The sequence below is a fragment of the Calonectris borealis genome, chromosome 8 (genome assembly GCF_964195595.1).
Source record: "Calonectris borealis chromosome 8, bCalBor7.hap1.2, whole genome shotgun sequence".
In the NCBI taxonomy this organism is placed as follows: Eukaryota; Metazoa; Chordata; class Aves; order Procellariiformes; family Procellariidae; genus Calonectris; species Calonectris borealis.
This window is the reverse complement of record NC_134319.1, coordinates 10485731-10509508: the sequence shown is the minus strand read 5'-3', so window position 1 is coordinate 10509508 and position 23778 is coordinate 10485731. Positions and strand designations below refer to the sequence as shown.

General features: G+C 48.4%; 1 protein-coding gene across 2 annotated transcripts; it reads right to left on the bottom strand.

Annotated features, from left to right (window-relative positions):
* Window positions 1–6463: 6463 nt before the first annotated feature.
* TMEM275 (transmembrane protein 275) lies at window positions 6464–16973 on the bottom strand. 2 transcript variants are annotated; one of them, XM_075157037.1, is made up of 2 exons: window positions 16933–16973; window positions 6464–7103 (listed from the first exon to the last, which is right to left on the bottom strand). In XM_075157037.1, exon 2 carries the CDS (start codon window positions 7010–7012, stop codon window positions 6464–6466), a length of 549 nt encoding a protein of 182 aa, XP_075013138.1. In that variant the 5' UTR covers window positions 7013–7103; window positions 16933–16973. The 2 variants fall into 2 exon arrangements, with proteins under 2 accessions (XP_075013138.1, XP_075013139.1); XM_075157038.1 differs by lacking the exon at window positions 16933–16973 and adding an exon at window positions 16258–16694.
* Between the last annotated feature and the right edge of the window lie 6805 nt (window positions 16974–23778).

The window sequence follows — 23778 nt, the reverse complement described above, 5'->3', positions numbered from 1 at the left end:
GGCACAGCTTATTAAAAGCACCGTTGCAGAGGGATCTGGCTTTTTGGACTTGATTGAAAGCAGGGGGTCTGGTAAGGGACTGTAGCCCCAAAGCTGCCTTTGAAGTTTGGTCCTCATGTGGAGAAAGAGCCCAGCCAGTTCTCATTTTAGGGGTGCCTGGAGGATTGAATAATAGAGCGATTCTCAAGTGTTTGGATTGGAAATTTTCATCTGAAACCTGGGAAGTCTTTTTCCTGGCAAAAGCATCATGAGAACCAGTGTCTTCTCAGGACAGGCCAATTTCAAGAAATCAGAATTTCCCAATGAATATGTGCTCCCTGGAAAAACTCCTGGGGACTCTTTGCATGCAAGGATGCCTTGAAAAACATAATCTGTCCTCCCAGGCCTGATACCCTCTGTGCTCTGAGAATTCAAAGCCATGTCAGCGTGTGCAGGTCCCACAGAGGGAGACTGAAAGTGATTACAAGTAGCAGGAGATCTGCTGATGGAAATGGCAAAATCTCCTCTCCACAGACTTTGTAAATTAGACTGAACAAAGCCATGGAAACGAGCCTCTATGGAGCAATCCTCGCTGACCAACCCTGATGGTCCAGCTGCCTTCTGCAGCCTGATGGTTCACTGTGAGCCTGGGTGAGCAGTGGTCCCCTCCTCACTGGAGGTCCCCGGGTCAGCACTGGGCGCAGCTGGGATAACAGAAGCCCCCAAACTGGCCACCACTGCATGGAGCCAGTCTCCAAGTGTTTTAAATTGATATTAAAATGAAAAAAGTCAAGCTCCCAGCTTCCCTAGGAAGTGTGAGAGAGCAAACAGTGTAAGACAATGCTCCATATCCTTGGTCCATCTAGAGGGGGGTGCTGCTGCAGAGGATGAGCATCTGCTGTGCATCACCCTGGGGACATGGGTAGAGGTGTCACTCTGAGGCCACCCCAAACGAGGAGCTCTTTGGGGTCATCAGCCAGGAGTTTTAGAAAACAAATGTACAAGCCTCTCCTAGAGCATGTTGTTGTGGGGCAGCCGGCGGTGTCCGAGGGTCTCTCCCATGGGTGCTGAAAGCTCAGCTAAGCTGACAGTGTCTGACAGTTGGCGAAAACCAGCCTTTCAACCTCTAAGTTGAGCACATTTGCTATGGACTCATGGGCGACTAACAACATAAAAGCTCTTTTTTTTTTTTTTAACAGAAGAACTTTGCAAATGGAAATTTCACATTTTCATGGATATTTTTGCTCTTTCATGGATTTTATTTTTCCTCTTCCAGGACTTATCCAGGGAAAAATGCCCCATTTCTTGCACAAGAGAGACCTGGAAGTTTTGTACCTTTGCTGTGGATTTGTAGGTCCTGCAGAAGAATGGCAGTTCATGAGCATTCATGGAGCTCCTGAACCAAAATCAGAGCGATAGGCCAGAGAGGGAGGTGAGAGCTCCTGGGGAAGGGTGAGCATTTCACAGGAGGGAAGGATGGAAGGGGTCAGCCAGCTCAGCCTGATGAAAGGGAAGCTCTAGGAAATCTGCAACAAATCTAAAATGTTTCAGGGATACAAATTTCAAGGAGGCAAAAAGGTATCTCAGTTAAAAGCCACTGTTGGTGCAAGGATAAAAGGAAATAAACTAGCCACAAATAAATTTGGTCTGGGAATTAGAAAAAGTTAATTACATTTCATGTAATGTTTTTGTTTTATTCTTCCAGACAGAGAGAGAAGCTCACGGTCCAGGTTAATGCTGGGCAGCTGCCGTGGCAGGAATGCTACAGGCTGCAAGTCCAGGAGGGCAGCAGTGGATGCTCAGCAAACCCTCCTCTGTACTTTTCTCTCTGGTACCACTTCTAAAAAAGAAAAACCTTTCCAGGGAGTTCTTCCTAACGGCCAAAAAAAATCCTTTCTGAAGGGAGGAGGTTTTCATTTTACACACATTGTCAGTGGAGCCTTCTTAGCCAGCTCATTTCCCAGGTCTTTAACCAGCCAGCCTGCCTGGAACGGAGAGATTTCCTCTCCTCTCAAATCACTCGGCTGCACATGGGAGAGAAGCCCTTTGACGAGGTGAATTTGCAAGGCTCTCAAATCCTCTTAATTCTCGCCGTGCTATCCCTCCTTGACTCATCTCCAAGAGGCCATGTTGGGCTAAGCCCAGAAGGAGCACAGAAAGGTGATGGCACCAAACACACACAGATACAGCTTCCAACCCTCCCCTGCATCATAAATTAAACATCATCTATAGCCAGGACTGGGGAGGATCAGCTAAAATAATCCAGTCCAGTCCTCCACCATCAGAGAGGCTGAATTCAGAACAGCCCACAGTCCTCACCCACCCCAGCCCACAAACCTGCTCCTCCCATGTCCCTAATAAACTGGAGGCCCACAATTCACATCTGGCCTGTTCAGGTACACAGCTGGGGGTTAATGCACACACACAGAAAAAAAAAGGCTAAATTGGGCTATTCCTGTGTTAGCCAAAGCAATGATAGTGGGAGTCCACAGTGGGACTAGTGTTTAGGCAACCAGGGCTTCAAGGAGCAATGGCATTCAAGAGGCAACATGAACTCTTAGGGATGTTTTTTCCTTGCAGCTAGTTGCACCGTCCAGAAAATGAAGGAGAGTGAGGAGCACAAGGCAAAATGAATACAGAGAGCCTTGGGGCACACACACTCCCGGGGTAAGGGAGAAGGTGGTGGGCAGAGTGAAAGAGAAGACGGGCCAAATGCTTACCGAGTGCGATCATTTTAATGGGTCTGTCTTTTCCAAATTCCACATTGCACACATGTAAATAATAATTTTAAAAAAGACTCACACGAGAAACTCTGACTTGGAGCACAAGAAACTCTCCCTGTCTCCCACTACACAAGGAGGCACGAGATTCACAACAACATTAGTCACAGCCGATCACGGAGGTGGACAGACAGACAGACATGGAAATCCCGAAAGACAGAAAAAGGCAAAAGCAGGGCATTCATGCTTTGGAAGGCAGCAGATGTTCCCACGCCCACCTTGCTGTGCAGGCAGGTTGGGGTCACGGCTTGGTGTATAGACCCACCACACCAGGGGATCAGCATCTCACTGGTCCTACACCTCTGCTTGCCCAGGTGCCATCTCTGCTGGTTGTCATCTCTTGGGTCCCAAGGGCATCAACTCCCAGAGCAACACCAGCTTTACAGCGACCTGCGTGTGCAGCACAGGATGCAGCAGGTCCCGGGGCCGTGTCGGGGTTCTCTGTATGGTACTGGCTGTGGTGCCACAACGCAAGTGTGAACCACGCTAAACTCCTAGCTGGCCATCAAAGTCCTGCTTCTGCCCCCGTTCCTGACCAAGGGGACTTGTATGGGATCTGCCATTGTATTATCCATCACTGGTAACATTTCACGCTGCAGCTGCCATAAGGAGTGATTCCGGTACACACACCCCAGACTTGGTTTTCAAGCCTTCAGCAAGTAGAGGAAGGAGTTGTATGGTTACCACTTGATTTTACTATTTTGTTGGCTCAAAGTGCTCAAAGAAAAGTGCTGCAGTAATCATATTCACTTGGGCAATGCCTCTAAGGGACTTCCAGCCTGCTGCCTGCTATTCCAAAAGGCTGGTGAGCCAGCAAGCTGGGAATCAAACCTACATGAGCAAACTATTCTGTTTAATTGCTACAGCAATCACCAGCAGGCAAAAATCATGGGAGCCTTTTGTTCAGTACAGCAGTTCCTGCGTGCCGAAGGGCAGCCGGTGCTGGAGGCAGAGCTCACCCATGAAAATGAGCTCTAAAGGAGATCATGCAGAGATCAGAACATACAGACTCATCCACCTTCAAGCAATCTCCAGGCTCAGGTGTGCTAATACTAACCCTGCTGCTTGGCAATGTGTTCATCTTTAAAGCAGCTTGAAGTGGAGTTGGCAGCAGGTATTTTCCCTCTCGCACAGGCAGGGAGCTGAGCAGTAGCACAATTAAATGATTTGCCCAGCACCTGGAGGCTGTTCCAAAGACTTGAACCCACATCCTCCCAGGCCCACACAAACGTCCTTCTCCCAAGCCTGCTTCTGCCCCTCCTAGTCAGTAGACCGGTCCTGCTAAAATCACAGACATAATTCCTTGATGTAGAAGGAGCTGTTCAAGGCAGCAAACTGTTGGAGCACTCAAGGAGGACCCATACTAAGACAGAATGTTTGGGTACCTCTCATCAAGGAATGAAATTCAACCTCATCTTACCTGAGCTCATGAAGGGGTCATCAGCTGCACAGTGGCTCCCCAGAGCAACTAGGACACCTCATGCATGGACTGTACAGCACCGTGGCTCTTCTCTCCAGCTCCCCCACGACCCCACATGCCATCACTTAACCCAGCACACCAGCCATATGGCTGTCACAGCCTGGCCATGCAGAGGTCTGCTGGTGGCCCGGGGGAGCCTTCGCCATGTCACAACCTCTCCCTCTCCTTCAGCGTTTCCCCTTCAGCCCTCCCGTCTCTCCATACACCTATTTCTGCTGGCTAATGGGCTCAGGGCTGTGTTGTCCTTAGCCTAGCAAACTGCTGATGCTGGGCTGAATGGGAAGCTTTATTTCCCTCTGGTTACAAGAGATGTGAAGTACCATAAGAAAGAGATGACTGAAGGAAACATGACAAAGGCCCCAGAAAACCTGAGGGGGGGGGGGGGGGGGGGGCATGGACAGGTTGCTGGCCCTTCTAATCCTGGAAACATGGAGCATCAAAGGGAATTAGTAGGGTGCAGGATGAAAATAAGCCAAGGATAGAGAACTTTATGGCCTTTCATTAAACTGTGCAACTCCCTGCTGCAGGATCACAAATGATGAAAGTTGACAGACGTTCAAGGCGCAAATGGATTATTTCATGAAGAAGAAATCCATTCAGGGCTACTAAATACAGGCACCACTTCCAGCTCAGGAAGGTCCTAAGCAATAGCGCATTGGAGGCTGGGAGAACATTTTGGGCAAGCAACATCCTGGGTTTGCCCTGTCTTTACGCTCTTCTCCAGACCTTGCTATTGGCCTTGTCAGAAATGGGTTGCTGGGCTAGCTGGGCCTTTGTAATGATCTGGTATAGTCACTCTTGTGTCCATATGACTTCCTAGTCACTCAAAGTCCCAAGAGCTCCCTTTCAAATAAAGGATTTCCATAAACCGAGAACATATGCAGCTGTTCCTGCTCAAAATCCACGCTCCTGCTGCTGCCTCCCCACACACGGATCCTGCCTAGCACAGCTGTCCTTCCCCACACTGGTCCCATATCTTATAAAACAGGTGAACAGCCCCTACAGGAGTCGGAGCAAAGGCCCATTAGCACACCACTGTCTTCCTAGTCGGGGTCACCCAGGGAAGAACACAAAACCTTTGCAGCAATAATCCATCAGATCAGGGTCTTTCTGAAGCAGAGGTGGTGTCTTTGCGTTGAACAGCTTGTAATAAATTCTCTTCTGCAAACTCATCCCATTGTTTTGCAAGTCCATGAGCACATTGAGCAGCCAGTTTCCTGCAGCAAGGAGATCCACTCCTGATTGCCCACTCTGTGTAATGGATCTCGCAGCTACTTCAGGGAAGGAGGTACAGTGACCATCTTCCAGTACAGCTATACTGAAGCCCATCCAGTTATTTGCCCCTTGTCTCAAGCTTATGCGTGTCCCAAGCAAGCATTCTACAAAAAGATGGAAATGAAGCTGCCTAGCACTCAGTACATAACCATTGCCCAAAGATTTCATTTGCAGGCTCCTGCCAATCTCTGGTTACTCCAAGAGCTTGTCCCCACGGATTCAGCCTGGCTGATCTTCCAAGATACGTACTGCACTGAGTAGCACAGCTGCAGCCCAACCTAATTAAAACAAGAGGAAAATACCAGTGCTAATTGCGATCCTTGTGATTCATTGTCTCTTACAATGGGTGGTAAAGTCACCCCAATGAAGGCAAGCCGGGGCAAGGATTTTCAAGGGAGGGGAGATTGTTTCTCACTGCTTTTTCAATAGCAAACACATAGCTTTGTCCTACTGCCAGAAAGCCTGGCACTAAAAATGCTGAAATCTTCTTGTGACTGAGTGGCAGCAAGCTGTAATTTACTGCATTCCTGCTTCTTTTATGGTCAAGAATGGCTTCTTGAAGAAAGAGCTGTCATTTCTGAGCTCCATGTAGCCCCTCTTTCCAGCCATCACATTTCCACGTTATGCTAGACAAATTAATTCATTCCCCTCTTCCTATCTGCTCCCCCAAAAAGCCGGTCTATTCCCAGGAACTGAAGAATCATCCCTTCACAGCAACATCATTATCAATTTTCTTTTTAAAGCCATGTAATGGGCATGTTCCTTTCAGCAAAAACCTGGAATTTTTCTGCTGTTGCATCCACCTCCCTTAAATTGATTCAGAGAGATCTGTCTGTCTGCTGGCTTTTCACAAGCACCTTCCCCACACCCCTGACCAATGGTACATCATGGATTTCCAGCCCACCCATTGCAGCATCTGGCTGGCTGCTAACAAAAGCTCTGCCTGGCTTTAGGATGCGGCCAGGTCCCTGGGCAAGTTGAGCTGTATTGCCTCTCCTCCTGTGGTGTACGTGGCCACCGGCCCATTGCCTTCCATGGTGAAGAGCTTGCAAGTCTTCGCGTTCTCGTGAACCGGTGTGGATTTTTTTGAGGAGATGGGGGAATTTGTGGGGCTCAGCTGAACAGCGGTGGTATCTTGCACCGTGTGCTCACTAGTTTCAATTTCAAAGGCTGTGTTGCCAGGCTTGATGAGCCCAATGTTGGAACCTGGTTTGGATTTCCTGGCCCCATGAGCTGGGGGCCTCCGGCTGCAGATGCAGCAGGCACCGAAGAACGTGAAGGCCACCACCAGCAAGATGGGTCCAATGATAATGGGAGGGTTGTTCACGGGGAGGAAGGTCCCAAAGGCAAATGCTCCCACTAAAGTAATGTTGATCCCTGCTAGCATGATGCAAAGTCCACAAGCACAGCAGAGAGCAGGGGAGGGGAGGGCCTGAGGTCGTGTCTTTTTCTGGATGGGTTTCTGAGACAAAGAGGCGCTGCTCTTTTCACTGAACATGTTGAGATGAGTCTCAGAGGTCACTTTAGTCCTCTCGAGGTGCACGCTGTGTTGAGAAGGCTAGCTCTGGTCTCCTGCTGCCTTGAAGTCCCTGGAGAGGAACAGAAAAGCATGCAGCTGTTAGATCAATGAAACAAAGGCAGGTTTCTACCACCACTCATGGTGACCAGCATCTTCTCCGGGTTTGCTGGTACCAACAACTAAGTACAAATCCAAACCTGCTCTCAAGTCTGAGCTCTTCCTGTCCATGGTGGTCACATGCAGTCAGCCTCAGGCTGGAGCACTGAGCCCAGCGTGCTCAATGCCCTTTGCCATCCAGATGGATGACGCCCAAGTGAATCCAAGCATGTGATGGCCCAGAACCTATGCTTGGTTCTGCCTAGTCTGAGCCACAGCGCAGCATTGCAGCAGTGTGGCTGGACAGACAGACCCACATCATGAGCTCAGATGTTTCTCACATGGGTTTGAGACCTGCTGCGTACATCTCTTGATGCTCCCTCTACTCCACCCACCCTTCCCTTAAAATACAGGTTCTTCAGGACAGGCAATATGTCCTGCTGCCCATTCGGGCAGTAGCTGGTCTCACAGTGTTTGTCATCACCCACACAACACCTACCCAAAATAACAACAGACCCCAGTACTGCTCTGAACATCCCTCACTGCAATGTGAGTGCGATATATTCTTGGATGGGTAATGATCCCAAACTGTAACAGAAAGTGGGACTCTTTGCTCCACGTCTCGGTTGTCCAGTAATTGAAACTAGTCATCTAGGTTGCCTTTCTAGCCAGTGGAGAATAAAAAGTCCCAGAAGAAGATCCAAAACATCCCAAAAAGGTTTCCACAATGGGGAGCTGAGCTGACTACAGAGGGAACCTTGGAGATGACTTGAGCAGTTAACAGTTAGATGCTCAGTGAGACAAACTCCATCCACAGATACTGAATGACTTGCCATCAGTCACAGAAGTCTGTGATAAAATGGAGCAAGTGTGGGTGTTTTGCCTGCTGGACCATGCTTTCTACCATGCATCACAGCACGTTCGGTGTGATCACAGGAGGTCTCGTAGAAGGGGCAGGGAAGCTTGTTTGCCTCAGCAACTGTAAAACCAAACTTGTACAAGGTTCGTGCACAAACAACACCGGCTCCTGGATGGAGGCTTATGGAAACTGAGACGATGAAGCTGGACAAGAGCCTGTGGGGGCATCTGCCTAGGACCCAAGGAAGAAACACATAGCCCTGACTAACAACAGCAGCTTCTCCATGGAGGAGATTATTTGATGTGATAAGAGTTGGCTTTGTGATTGCTTTACTTTGCTGGGAAGCCAAATTGCCAGAAGCCAAATTGCCAACAGTTTGCTGGCGATGCCTTTGATTTTACAGGCAGGAAAGCGTTTCTCTTCCCAGCCTGACTGCAAACAATAGCGGTCTGCTCTCTCCTACTCCCCTGCCTGGCTCCCTAGCTTCTTCCCTCCTCTGCTGTCAAATCACTTTCAAAAGGGTTGCCGGGGGACAACTGATACTGCACAAGTTTCTACTGCAAGAGCCAAGAATCACTGTTGTGCTATTAACACTCTGCAGCCACTAAATTAAAAAAAAAAACAAACCGTCACCCATCACCCTGAAACATGCCAGTGGGCTCAGCCGGGCATTTTCAACATGTTTCCTAGGTTATAAAATTTTCCCACACCTCCAGCTGAGGAAAAGCTCTCTGCTGCTCTATCCAGTATTGTATCCCATTTCCTTGGCTTGGGTTTTCGTTTAGACCTGAATGAAGTGCAGTGGTGAACTTTCAGTGGAGTTCCTATTCAGTGAGACATCAGCTGGAGCTGACAGGGACAGGCACATGGAAAGATGAAATCCTTCCTCATCTGGGGATGCCTGACTGGGGAGGAGTCTCTCTGCAGGCAAAGATTTTTCAGGAGAACCGAGAGTGTGTGAAAGAGAATGGGCATTTTCTCCATTAGCCAGGCTAACACATACGCATGCTTCTCCGGCAGTGTCCTTTTGTTCTGACTGGGAAGCCTGGCACACTGATGTGAGCTGGAGCCCTGATTCTGCCTCCTTCACCAGCCCTGGACCAGCACCAAGATAGCTTCTGGTTAAAGACACACATGCACACACACACTGTTCTCAGCCCAGCTCTTATGGATGCCAGTCTGAATCTTTGGCACACAGAGGCTGCAGACAGCCCAGCGTGGCTCTTCCCCTCGGTTTGCCCTACATCCTCCCACTGCAAAGGGCTCGGCAGGGAACTGCGTGGCTCCTCGTGCTTAAATTATATCACAGATTCATTCCTCCAGGTTTCTCCCTCCCAACTCCTCAGCACTCACCTGCTTCCACCCTGCAAGAATTCCCCCTCCTGGGAGAGCCAGGCAGCTATCACAGCTGCTGGGCTCTCGCGGGATGCACAAACAAGCTGGCTGCCTCTGCTTCTAGGCAAGGGAGACACCGGAGGTCATGCTCCCACTGAGATTTTCAAGAGGAGCTTCAACCTGTGGCCCATCACATCTGTCAGTGGCCACCTGTAGTCACTCCAAAGAGACCATGCTGGTTTCTGGCAGCTTTCAGGGCTGCAGCGATATCAGCCAGCACGGTCCCTGGTAGCTCATTTTCTCTGCCTAGCAATTTTTGTTCGTCGTTACAGCTCCGTGAGTGTAGGGGGTTAAGCGTGGGCAAAATCCTCACTGGACCTCCTCAGGCTGTAACAGGGGAGGAGGGGGACAAGAGGGCTTGTTCAGGCACCATTACAAATGATAAATCAGGGCAGCCCATCCAAGGACAGCTCACCCCAGCAGGTAAAAGAGAACCACAGATCCACTCTGGAAGGATAAATGACATGAGAGAACGATCCAGCTGGGCTCAGGGTGGGTACAGTCACTATCAGCTTCCCAGGCATTCATGGCCGCTTCCCAGAAGGAGAGGGGACCAGATCTAGAGTGAAATAGGGATGTGGCACATAAGGATGGAGACCTCTCACCCTGCAGCTTGACTGGAGGAGGCACCGGCTGCTCCTTGGGTCACCGTAGGACAGGCAGGCAGCTCCCAGGTTGTGCCAAGGGACTGGTCAGGTAACAGCAGCTACCTGCCTCCTGACAAGGGAAGAGGGAAGAAAGGAAGTTTCCAAATAAGCCGTTGTAGCTAAAGCAGTGATGAGTAGCTTGCCAGGCGTCATCGTCCTAGGAGACCCATTGGGTTGGGTGTCTGGGAATGCATCAGTATCAACCTGCACAAAAGGTCAGAGACTAGAGCAGGCAGTGTGACAAAACCCAGGGTCCTGGACCTCCTCAGATACATCTGCGACTGTAAAACACGCTTCTGTCAGATCAAAGGGCCAGGTCTAACACAAGGGCCGTGACACTGCCTGAAGAGTGAAGCTGTAACAGCTTGAATCCAAGGGTTTGTGTTGCACACCCTTAGGTGGAGGATAAAAGCACCTGGGGGTGACTGAGGGAGCAAACCACCAAACCTGCTGAGAGGACGTCAAAGAAAAGCATAGGGAGACGAATCTGCCTCATTCACATTATGTATATAGAGATATACCCAGAACCATGGGACAGAGGTAGCTGGAATGGTCAAAAATAGAGCCAGGGTGAGATATCATTTAACTGTGCGAGCAGTTCTGGGGCTTGTCACACCCTTTCCATAGCTGCACCATAAGGGTTCTGGCCACGCCATGTCCAAGACAAAACTTCTTTCCCATCCTCTTTGGTTGGAGCACCTACATGGAGTAACGGACCTTTCCCAGTAAAAAGCAATGGAGTCATTGGAGAATCTAAGGGGAACCCTGCCTGGAGTGGGGACCTCTCCCTGGGGACAGAAGACCTTGGAAGACAGCACCATCACAGGGCTAGGACATGACCTGCACACGCACCACAGGGTAACCAACAGTACATAGAAGACAGCATGTTTGGACTGGGAACTTTTAGAAAGTGGATCACTGTTTGCTCTTGTCTTGATCTGTATATAAAACATCAGGGATTATACACAAGGGATTCCTTTTGGAAAACCAGGTGAAATGGGGATGAGAAAGCCAGCAGAGCAGTGGAGGATAAAGCAAAAAACAAACCAAAGCCACAGAATCTCTTACACCATCCTCTACCTGATAAGATCCTGTAACAACACAAAGTCCATCTTTATTCTGATTGCCATGTACAACAGAAGCATCTTTGTTCTCCTGTCATCTCCTGGAGCACAGGCTAATGCTGTGGGGAGAAGGGTCCCTCTCCATCCTCTTTGCAGTCACAAGAACTCACTGATGTGGGTCAGCTCCCACTGCTGACCTGCCTGAGGATATCTGGCAGCTTTTACCTTCCACTTCAGCCAAGTTAGTGGTTCAAAAATGACCAACTTTCCAGCCAAATTATCCTGTCCAAAATGACTAGTTTCCTTTCCATCAGGAGTGGAAAAAGTTCTCTTCGGGCTCTCTGTGTGAAACAGGTTCTTTTCTTATCGGTTAGAGTCTAGGTTTCTTCTCCAAACAACATTTCAGCTTGAAATGCATTACTGCCAAGCACTGCTACACAAAAAAAAAAGCTGCATATCCAAGCTAGAGTGATGGAAATCCAGAGGCTATAGTGATTCCTTCCAGGGGAACATCCATCCCTCCCTATATTCTCAGGGGGACAAAGAGAGACTTTCATTCATAGCTCTGAGAGTTCCTAGAGCTCGAAGGGCATACTGACATATTCAGCCAGCATTTTAGGAGCGTCATCTAAAGCCATACCAGCAGCACCAGCAACATGCACAGCTAAGCATGCTTCCCTCTTAGTTGTAGCGAGGGGGATTGAGCTGTCATCCTTCCACACCGTCTCACCGCAGCAGCACAGCCAAAATATTTGACAGACCCCAGATGAGTCTCTTTTCTAGAGGTGTGATGGCACAGTGAAATAATGACAGTGATCAGCAAACAGAAATTGCAGTCAGACAGCTATAACCGCCCCCCGCACACAGACAGACTCACAAACACACACACACGCACCCTTTAGGTATCAGGAGAAGCACCAGACTTTTTCCTTGGGCAAAGTGCTGGGAAACTCTCCGGCAGGGCCGGAGAGAGCCTCGGTGTCTGGAAGGGAGGACACTTACCTGGGCTGGAGTGTGGAGCCGGGGAAGACGATGGAGAGAGCGGGTGCCCCGGGTCTCCCCTTCACTCTTCAGTCGGGGATGACAAAGCCATGGCTAGTCCCAGCAGGGCCGGGGCTAGAAGCCCAGCTGTGCGCTAGGAGGAGAAGGATCTCACATGCCTCCTCCCCTCTCTTCACCGAGCTCGGGAAACTTTCCTCGGGTGCCAGGCGAGCCCCGGGCAGTCCCCGGGAGAGCTCGGCAGCTCCGTGCGAGCTTGGCCGCCTTCTCCCCACTTTCCTCCTTCCCCTCGGAGGATGATGTCCTCCTCCTTAGGCAGAAGGGGGTTCAGACGCAGCATCGCTGCCCCGCCGCATCCTCTCCCGCCTCCTCCTCCTCCTCCTCCAGCCCGCGGTCCCCAGCAAGGCTCAGCCCACCGCCGCCCCCGCTGTCCGGGGACTCTCACCCTCTCCCCGCGCCTTCTTTTTCTTCTTCCTTTTCTACTTCAAGGCTGCAGCTCCCGCCCCCTTCAGCTGACAGAGGTGCCCGGAGCAGAACAGCCCCTTTTTCCCCCGGGGAGAGGAAAAATCCCGGAGCGCGTCTCCGCCGAGGGGCAGCCCCGGCCCCGGCCTCGGCCCCGGCCCCGGGGGCGGAGAACAGAGCGGCCACCGCTGCACGGGGAGAGGAGGGGAGAAACACCGCCAAATGCCGGGGAGTAAGATGCAGGCTCTCCGCTTGCTGCAGAGAGGCAGGGATCTCTTAAACGCAAGAGATTTGAAACGCACGTTACGAATAATAAAAAAAAACCCAAACAATTGGTGGTGTCCGGGGGATCCTGGGGGGATGCAGGAGTGAATCCTCGCTGGGCGGCCGGCAGCGAGGGGTGCTGAGACAGGACCTCCCAGAGGTGGAAATGCTCAGGGTGTGGGAGCCGGCAAATCCAAAAAAACCGTCCTCAGATGCAAAACTGTTTTAACGTGGCAATCGGATCTCAGGTACGCTTAAAGGTACTTGCTCTACAAACATGCCTGATGCTAGACCCTGTTGCAAGCACAGCCAAGATCTTAGCTCCCATATTAAGCCACCAATCACTGTCTGTTTGCAGAGTTGGTGACCACAGGAAACAACGCAAACTGTAAGTTATGCACTGGATGGAGTATAGGTAATTCTTCCAGAGCTTAAGCGGCACTGAGACTTACATGCCCTCATCTGCTATCCATGCCCACACTGCTGTAACCAGCCTAGATGCTGCCAGTGACAACTGAACAGAGGCTCTTCTCCAGCTTATTGCAGAAGAATCCTGTACGAATTGGGCTGGAGCTGACTGAACATGAATCATGCTCCCCTCTTCTTTAAAAGATTGTTTTCATGATCTCGAGAGAGAGAGAAGGAGAAAGGTAACATAGAGATGGTGAAAAACAAAGGTCAAAGGAGAAATCACAGAAGAGGAATGAACAGTTACTTCTCTCCATTCTTCAGGCACTACTCCAGCCTGAGTATTCTTAATACAGCAGCATCCTCTACTGCATCATATTGCATTTCACCTTACAGGTTATCCTAGAAATTCAGGTAAAAACAAGCTTTGCAGAAAGGGGTTCAGCCCCTGCTGAGGAAGACAATTCTGTTTTCTCCTTAGCTTGGGTAATGCTAACAGCACATTGCGTGACTTGAGCAAGAGGGCAGGAGGATATCAGGAAAACCGTGCTGATCAGATATGTTGACTGCCTGGGCTTCTAGAAAAAAATAACCAGGAAATCTCATTTCAGACCTTTCCAGAGATGCAGTGTCTCCTCTAGGGATTCCTTGGGCCTGTAACATGAGGTTCAAAATGGCTCAGTGTACTCATCCCTACCAGAAAAGTGATGGGAGAGTGCAGGATGGAAGATTTTCTGAAGCAAATCTCCACGTGTCCCATCTGACAGAGACAGTTCCACATGTGGCAGAACTGGTGTTTAGTGTTTGCTGACTGTTGCTGGGTAGAAACCAGAGTGGCTGAACTCATTCTTGGTGTGGCTCCATAGGGCTCAACAGAAACAGCCCTATAAGCCATGTTTATTTAAGAACAGTGGCTGTCAGAGGGAAAGAGACCGCCAGTGTCATTGATTCGAGTCCCCTGCTCTCATATTGTATAATAGCATTCATAAAGTGCTCAAGCTCCAAAGGGGGCCAATTAATACCAAATGACCTGTGAGCTGCTCCCTAATTGCACAAGTCAATGATGAAGAAGGTTGTGCCTGCTTCAGGTTGACTGTTGCATGACTCTCCATCACACTTTCTGCTTAATGGTCCATAAACCCAATAAAAAGGCTTTACTAAAACACTACATATTTAGGGCTCCACTGAAGCAATAATTCTCAGTTTCACATATGTGGCCCTGACAACCTGGCAGAGTGCATTCACATGATTAAAACAACTGCTAATTCAAGAATTAAAATTAAAGGCTAGATTTCACAATGGTATAAATCAGAGCAGATTCATTGCCTTGCAGAGCTTTGATAGCTCATGAGCACTCATGATTTGCCAAGGGGGTTTTGCCAGAGTGATGGCTCCTAATTTCAAACTTGCCAGGAACTGGGAAACCCTGCCTTCTTTAGAGGCAAGGTCCCAACCCTCAGCTGACTAGAAATGATATTCCTCTGGGAGAAGCTGTTTGTTCCCAGCTTCCGCTGAATTCAAAAATTAGCTTAAGTCAGAATTTTCTGAATGAGAGTCAAAATTGCCTGCCTGCCTTTTCCCATTGTCAGTTCCTGACTCTGGTTTACATTACTAAGAAATCTAACTCAAGCACTCTTGCACCCAACAAAGGCTGGGCTTCAGTGTCACCACCTGAAGCAGGTCAGGATGGTGACTACCACATATGAAGTCCTTAGATATCACGCTTGTTTTGTGGGGTTTCTCTCTGCAAGAATAACTGAAAAAAGGTGGGAAGGGTGAGGATGATCCATTCTTTCATAGAGGTTTCAAAGGATTTTTGTTGAACTAACACTGAAAGTGCATGACCAGCATCCATGCTTACGAGAACAGCAGCATACCAACAGCCCAATTTCTCGGCATGACAGCACCAAGAAGCAGCAGCCCATGATGCTGCCCGCTGAACCATACCCATCACACAAGGAGCATGTGGGAGACAGAGAATGCCTGGAAGTTTATGGTCCAGTAAGATCATTAGACAAAGGTCACTGCAGAAACGTCTCCCTGCAGATTTCCATGAGATCTCCAGAAGTGGCACCTCTCTGTGCATTTACATTTAATTGTCTCTTAAGGGACGGAAACACCAGACTGAATCTGCTGTTGTTCCAAACCAATTCTAAATGCCACCACGTCTGAAAGTTTGCACTACAGCAGGATCCTGCTCTGTCTCATGGCTCTGTGCTGTCTCTGGCAATTCAGAAGAGGGCAAGGCCAATTTCTGCAGCAATGTTTACCTGTCTATAACATCAAGTACAGAAAGAAGGAGGTAAAAAAGAAATTAGTATTTGTCATTCCTAGAGGCAGCTGTGAAATTACTGTGCAGGAGATTTAAACCCACGAAGGAGACACCTCCTTGTACAGTGTGTAATTAAAATCACAGGACTCTGCCATGGAGAACAACAGTATTAATGTGCTCAGACCCAGAACACAGATGCAATTGGACCTGTCAAACCCAATAGACCAGCTGCAGCTTCTGGCTCATAATGTCCCTACATTTCTGATCACTGGGAATGGCCTGAGGGGGAAATCTTGCTCTAGGTTTGCCACGGTCCTTATAATCTAAGCCTCTACTATTGACAGCTGTTGAGGCAAAATAATAGGCAAGGTAGAATTTTTATGGTCCCATATGACTGTTCTCATGCCAGGGATGAAGCTTTTGTTGTTTCTGAATGTAGACCAAAACTGGCTTTTCTGATCAGAGAGACTTGGCAGCCACACTTCATGCCTACTCTTCCTCAGGACAACTGCAATATCCGACGTGCTCACTGCACCTCAGCAGGGATAGTTCCTACTTTTACTCTGCTCTTCCCAAGAGCTTTCTTATCATGTGCAGCACTGTCTTCATGACCTAAGGCATTTGGGCCAGCTGTTCCCAGTTTCGTTAGCAGATGCTCCCATTCCCATGCCTGCTCATGCCGTACAACAAACCCCTTCAGAGCAGGGGTCAATTAACCCCCAATTAAGCATTTTAGCTGAAGACTGTAGACAGAATACCTGTATTTCCTCATCAGGTTGCATCTCCTCAGGGTGCTGGCAGCTTCTCACCATATATCTGTAGAGCACTCAGCCCAGCCGAACCCACCGAGCCCCTCCCTTCAAAGAGCTGTGACCTGACATGGACCCAACCTCTCCTGCATGATCCACTCATGCCAAGACTCCCGCACACAGTCTTGAGGAAGCTGAAATCAGAACAGGACACTGCTGGGAGATAGACTGAGAAAGGTATAAAGAGTTGTCTTCATGCCACACTGCTTGGGATTTGGGCCCTGGACAGAACAGGGATCTCAGCTAGGCAGTCAGCAGGTACCATCAGCCTGACCTCCAGCATTGTTAAAGCTTTGCCTCTACCCTTGATCAGATGATCTACTTCCATAGCACCTTTGCTGTTTGGTTTTGGTTTTGGGTTTTTTTGTTTTGTTTTGTTTTGTTTTTTTAAATAATCTAGAGATCATTTTTCCCCCTTCACAGAAACAAACAAAAAAAAAAGGCTTTCAGATGTTCCTATGACACCCTCACAAAATACTGAGCTGAAGAAAGTTAGCAGACAGGAAACATCTGTGCAAGTGGCTGTCCTGTTACACAAACAGTGCAGTAATTTTTATGAAGCTTTCTCAAACAGGAGGAAATCAGCAGGTCAGTTATCAGCAAGGGGCAAATATTTTTAATTACCTTGCAGGGAGGATTATGTCTCCTGTGTTTAATTCTTAAAGGTTCCTACTGGCAAACTAATTAGCAAGCAGCTTCACTGGAAGAGCAGGCCTGAAGTTATGTGGCTTTATTCACCCAGGAGGCAAACACCCAGTTCATTCTCCTCCGTCACATCGTGGTCCTCTCTGCTAGCCAGATCAGACCAAAGGATAGTTAATCTGGAAGAGACAAAAACACACAGTGTGCCCATCAGCAACTCCACTTCATGATTTCAAATGCAGTTCATCAGAGACTTCAGTGTTACATCTTCTTCTTTAAAAGAGGTGCTGGTAGGGGTTTTAGTTAAAGGGCCATTGGCTCTTCATAAACTGAAATCAGAGTGTGCATTACATTTTATACACTGTATCTTACACATTACATATTATCATTTTTTTTTGTCTTCCCCTTCTTCTCCAGGAAGAATGCAGAAATACATCTGATCTGCATTTGAGCTGCCAAGGTAATTAACAGCCTTGATGGGGTAGGAGTTATGATCCAGCAGAGCCGTTAAATATGTGCTTTTTCTAGGTATTGGCCTATTGACTTCAGTGGGACTGCTCGCAAACCTTAAGGTAAGTATGTACTTTCTGTGGTCACTACCTTCACCAGGTAAAGCAGAGGTTACACCACAAGAACCAATGATGTGCATGGGAACAGAGTCAGGCCCTATACATGAAACATCACGTGAACAAGGAACTGCCCTTCCAAGGGCACTCATGCTCTTCTGTTGGGAGTATGTCTTAGGTGAACTTAAGGATGTTTCTGAGGATGGGATTTAGGTGATGTCACAAACCAGCAGTGGCGAACTGGGCTTTTGATCATAAAGAAAGCCAGAAATTATAGAAACTGAAAGGAAACAATAATCAAACGTCACGTCCTCTCTGAACCCAATTCTGGCGGCTGAGTCCAAAGCACAAGAAAGCAGACAGCCACCTGTGCCACCTTCTGACACCAGATAATCTACCACATCAGTTCAGCCTTGGGAACCAAATCCACCAAGTGGTCTGTTGGCCTGCCCACAGTGTCCTCTTGTCCATCCAGCCACCCCAGTATCCCCTTCTGAGCAAGGTACTGCTGCCCAGTTGAGCCCTGGGCAATATCAGAGGCTGACTGCAAGAATGCTCTCAGGTGCAAATATGTTCATTTCACTCATTCTCATGGGGAAAAGCACCCACATGGTGACTTAGCCCATCAAAATCTATTTCCCAGTAGAGACAGGCTAAGCTAGTAACTACGGGTAAAATGACGGATTATAGCTTTTCACATCTTGATAATTTCACCGTTTCCAATGTGTCCCCATTCAACCTGGACACGGAGTCCAAAACCCCTTCGGAACAGAACTGATATTGCTTTGTGAGCCAGCAAGAAGAGACTTAATTTGTGCCTGTTATATCCACCTTATGGTCAACTTGTAGCATGCCAGACCACAAGAGAAACTAATTACCATCAGCATAAATCACATTAGTCTAGCCAGTTTGGATTCCTGGAAAAACTAGCTTTGAGGGATGTCAGACTCAACATTATCAACAGATGGTGTTTCTGCCTGAAGAGCAGACACATTCTTGATCAGACGGTCACTGTTTAGGATGCTGATGCTCTTGTTTCTCACCCAACATTCCTCACCCAAGGGCTGAGGCTTTACATGGCAATACACAGCCTACAGTGATGATTAAGACCTGGAAATACAGCTAGTGCTGAAAAGCAAGGTCAGGGTGATGTGGTTCATGTCCCTTCAAAATGGCTAGCATCTTGGACACAGATGAGATCTCTTGAAAGTTTTTGTGGTTTGCAAAAACTCTTGGGCCCCTCATGGCTTAATCTGCAGTACAACAGTAAAGCACTTCACAAGATGAGTCCTTAACTCTTCAAAGCAGCAAAATAAGCAAGACTTAAGTGAAAATTAAAGATCAGAATTGGGAGTCCTTATTTGTCCTTATGTGAAGGTCTGGAAACCTTTTCAATGGGTATCCTATCGCCTCAACTGCAGGGTGCATAAAAAACCAGACTATTTGGATCGTTCTGTGGTTTAGCCAGATCCCACATAACTTCATGAAAGTTGTTGCAATGACTTCAGTGAGCTGCGAACAAGGTCTGTAGGATGCTGCCTTGTGAATATTTACCCTCTGGCAGAGAGCAGATGTCTGCGACCTCCATATGGGATATCAAGTTATAATATGGCAAAGCACAGGTCATTAATCACATCCTTAAATGAAGTGATTATAAGGTCATCATGTCAAACATTGCCTAGCATCATTGTGCCTGCATAAGTTTTATTTTACATAGAGCCTGGGGAAGCATCTAGTTAAAACACTTGACTCCAACTCATTAGCTCTGCTGCAAAGCCTCTCTCCTAATACTCTTAATCTTTCTGCCTCTCAGTTCCTACACCACCCTCCCAGTGTCATCACCAAACACAGTGAACAGGTTCTACTCTCTCTCGAAGTACCAGCTGTCAGGATGAATTCAGCTCTCAGACACCATAGACCAGAGGTGCTGCATTTGTCTGTAGCAGACATAGACGTGCACAGACCCCACACCAGACCCCGTTACTACCCACAGTAGTTGTATGGAACAACTACTTCTCACAAGTTTGAGATTAGCTGCATGTGACAGACATCTTTGTGCCTTCAATAGCAGGATCCAGAGGAGGAAAAAAATCCCACGATAATCATATGCCATGAAAACTGTGGCAGCTCGTACATGATTAATTCAGTAGGCTCTTGAATAAGATCCTCAGCAGAAAGCAGTAGTATGGACATATAACCTTTGCAGAGTTTTATTTACAGTAGTTGAAGAGAGAGAAGAAACCCAAGTCAAACAAGTTTCACCTCCTGCCAAGAGTAGTCACCAGCGTTTGCCCTCGAGACAACCAAACCTTTTCTTTTAAACCACTGGCACACAGGGAGGCTCCTACTTCACCATGCCTTTCAGACTGGTGTGATCCATAAACCAGTGAATTAGGAAACGTACCTCTCTTCTGCAGCACACACCGTTTCAGAGACATGCCAGCAGGTGTTGGTGTAGGTGAGTTCAGAGCAGTAGGATCTAGATGAGCACCACCAGCCTTAACTCTGCCGGCAGATAAAAGAAAGAATTACTCGTCTGCTACATCTGGGTGGACAACTGATGGGGCAGGACAGGAGCTGCAGAGAGGCGCCTTTCTGTAGACAGGTTTTGGTGCTATTTAATTATAGAAGTCACTGAAATTGCACTATTTCCCTTTCCCCGTCCCACATGCAGACAGTGCAGGTACAGGGAAAAGCTGCCTTGACCATCGGTGAGACCCTGCTAACTCCTCCACCCAGCAGACTGATTAAGACCAGGTAAGAATTAAGCATGGGGCTCGCGGCTATCATCACCACCAGGGAAATGTGAAATTCTGATTAAATCTCATATCCTCTTTAGCCGACTTGTAGAGCTGAGAAATCATAAAGTGTCATTAGAAGCAGATGTTGGTTTACAGGAGCACTTTTCCAGTACCACAGATGTGGTCAAAGCCAGACACCCCTTCCCTCATCACCTTTCAATATGCTTTTTGTAAGACTCTCTTACATTTCACCCCTTCCACAGAGATCAGCGACCAAAGGTGCCAAGTGCTACATAAACACATGGATGTAAGGGATTTTTGTCTCAAAGAGGATGGGGGAATGGTAATACACACATTTGGAGAGTGGGAAACTGAGGCACGGAGACTATGTCAAGGTGAAGCCCATCCCAAGACTGTGGTCAAGACCAGCCTCCCCCAGTCTGGGAGGCAATGGGGAGAGCCTTTCCAGGGTTCGTGCATCACCCAGGGACCCAGCACAACTGCAAAGATGCTGTGAGCATCCCACCCCACTGCCCAGGGGACCGGCAGCAATCAGCTGAGCACTCAGTCTCTCTAAGGTCTGCAGAAGATAAGGGCTTCACAATTTTTTTCACTAAAACATTTGTAAAAAGAGAGTAAGGACATTTAACCTGCCTGAGCGAGGAGTCACGGTTTGCTTATTCCTTAGGCAATAGAAGCGGTGCCTAGAATTATTCACCACTATTTTAAGCAAATAGGAAAAAAATAGTCTGTGTATCCAACATCCTGAAGATCAAACTGTGCAATAAACAAAGCAGCAGCTCAGGCTGAAGGTAAGAAACAGAGGCTGGGAGAGGAAGCCTGGCCAGTGCGGATTTGACTGGGGGAGGTGGTTAGTGCTACAGCGAACTGCTGGGGAAAAATCTGCAGGACCTAATGAAGCCAGGGCTGATTTGCAACCATTTTCTCATGCCCAGCAAGCGAGAGACTGCCCCAAAAATACTGCAGTGTGTTTGGGTATAGGATGAACTCAGCTGTTTTCTGAAAAGCCTGAGATGCTGCAAACATGATTAAGGAAGAGAAAGAAAAATAAATAAATCCAACAACTGGAAAGACCTTGGATGAGTGTTTCTGTGACTGTTTAAAAGGAGTAAAATGGTCTCCTCTGAACACAAGGTTCCCTCTCATCTCTCACATATGCTCTTTAATTGATCATTAATTTCTCTAAAAAAGGACAAGGGGTATGGAGGCATTCCCCTTGCTTTCTGGTCAGACGAGGACTGAACTTTCCCCACTTCCTCAGGTAAAGGGATTGGGATCAGAGCTTCTACTTAGCATTCATTTGCAATTCTGACCTGCTGCTAATTGCACTCCCTGGCCATGCAGTCCCTGCCCAGCCAGTGCAGAGTTTAACTCCATCGAAGAAACCCACTTCTTAATGACCGTGACTGGATTCCCTGTGGATTTGGTTTTCTCAGCTCTTCTCAGGATCTAGGAAAGATGTTCACAGTGATGAGCCCATGGCATAACCTCCCACCAGCCGTCAGCTCAGCTGCAGCCACTGACTACGCACACTCCCAGCCCCTTCCAATTATGAACTGAACTGTGTTAGCAGCACACACAGTAATACCGTGCCATCGGAGCAGGCTGGGAGCATGCACGGAGCCAGCTCTAGAGATTCAGCTAACGAGGGGCACCTCATTAAGTACCTTGGGGAGAGCTTTCAGCTAATGTGTTTTCCTTTGCACTCAAGATGGGCCTGGAGCATTCACACCAACTGCTGAAAGGAGCCCACTCACAGCCGCTAACTCGTTAAGTGCAGTACCTCAACGACTTGCCAGATCTGATGGTCTCTAAATAATTGAGCATGTCCCTTATCGCTCCTTGCTGCTCCCTTAGCAAGTTTTCTTCACCTTGCTGTCATCTTTCCTCCAATGAAATTATTGGGGTTACTTCTTGTAAGCGTCTCCAGCCTTCCCCCTCTGCTACCCCAGCCGTCAGGCTGCCTACAAGAGATGCCAGCATCGCTTTGGCAGGGAAGAAGCTCATCGGCCGGTCTCCAGCATCTTCTCCAGGGCATCCGTCCTCCTGACAAGCTCCACTTTATCAAGGGCACCACATCTTCTCTACCTCCAGGCTTTTACCATCAGCTCGCCCACGAGGAAGCTGATCCCTTACCTATGCCACGCCACTGAACGGCCCTCGAGGAGGGACTGCATCGCTGCACCACAGGGCTGCCACTGAAACCGGCAGCACTGCCAGCATCATCCCTCTGCTCGCGGCATCCCTGGGCACAGGAGGTTCACAGGCTCAGCTGGGTGTTTGTCACGTTTAACCCCATTTTGTAAAGATTGGAGACAAACCCTTCCGCCATCCCTGCCTCAGCCAGGAGAAATCTTCTGTTGGCTACTCTGCATGTTCGAATGGGTGCAATTTGATGCTGGGCAGATTGAAAGTGCGCTCGTACTTCCCTGTGAGATTTTCTCCTTGCTGCTGGGGCCTGTACAACACCCACTCATCTCAGTGGGAAATGGTATATGCTTCACAGAAAGAGCAAGAAGCCAAAGTACTGAGTATGTGCGTTTCTCATACAGTTCTGTGTGCAACTGCAGCTTATTCCTGATTCAGTAACATGGTGATCCCAGCTTCTGGAGAGATGGATTAAATCAATGATTAATTTAAAGTCACTTATACCTTTTAACCATTCAAGCATAATTCTCAGGCCTGAGACCTGCAAGCCACACTGGATCAATGCCTGGAAATCTATGACTATTATTGCAGGTATAACTATTTATCCCCCGTAGCACAGCAACAGTTGTGTTAAGGAAACAGTTCACCCCTCGGCTCAGCCAGAGTGCCGTTTTCTGGCGTTTTGGGTCCAGTTTACTCATTTGGGGATGCACAGTGCAATATACAGAGAGATGCTTTTCTCATCTAACTTACCCCTGTGGTTCCTCCATAGCTGCTCCTGTACAGCCTTAGCCCACTCTTGACAGGGAGCCGAGGACCAGTCGGCAGCTCCCCACAGGCAAACACTCCAGAGGCTGCTGGAGCAGCCCAGAGGACAACAGGCAGTTTGCAAACTCAAGCCCTCCCTGTTTATCATGCAGCAGAGTTTTGGTTGTTTTTTCCTGACCAGGAGATTTTGCTCAGCTCCTGGTGACTACCACACCACCCACGACACAGGACAGGGACTCCTGCACCAGACAGGTACTGAGAAAAGGTTGTTGTGACTTAGGAAATGAGGAGATGCACCCTTTCCTTCCTACCTCTGGCCCAACTCCCACGTAGCATAGTCGATATGATACCTTGCTCATCCCTTCTGCGAAACATGGTTCATTATGTTTTGAGCATCTCAGTCTCCCTGGCTCATCTGTTCAGCCATAAACTCTCCTGCTCTGCACCTTGCTCCGAGTCTCCGGCCAGCTGAATGACCAGAGAAATAGAAATAGCAGCAGAGGGACTGAGTTGACAATGACCCAGTTTTATAGACGACATAAAGTTTTCTCTAATACTCTTGAGTGGCAGAAGTGTCCGTGTAG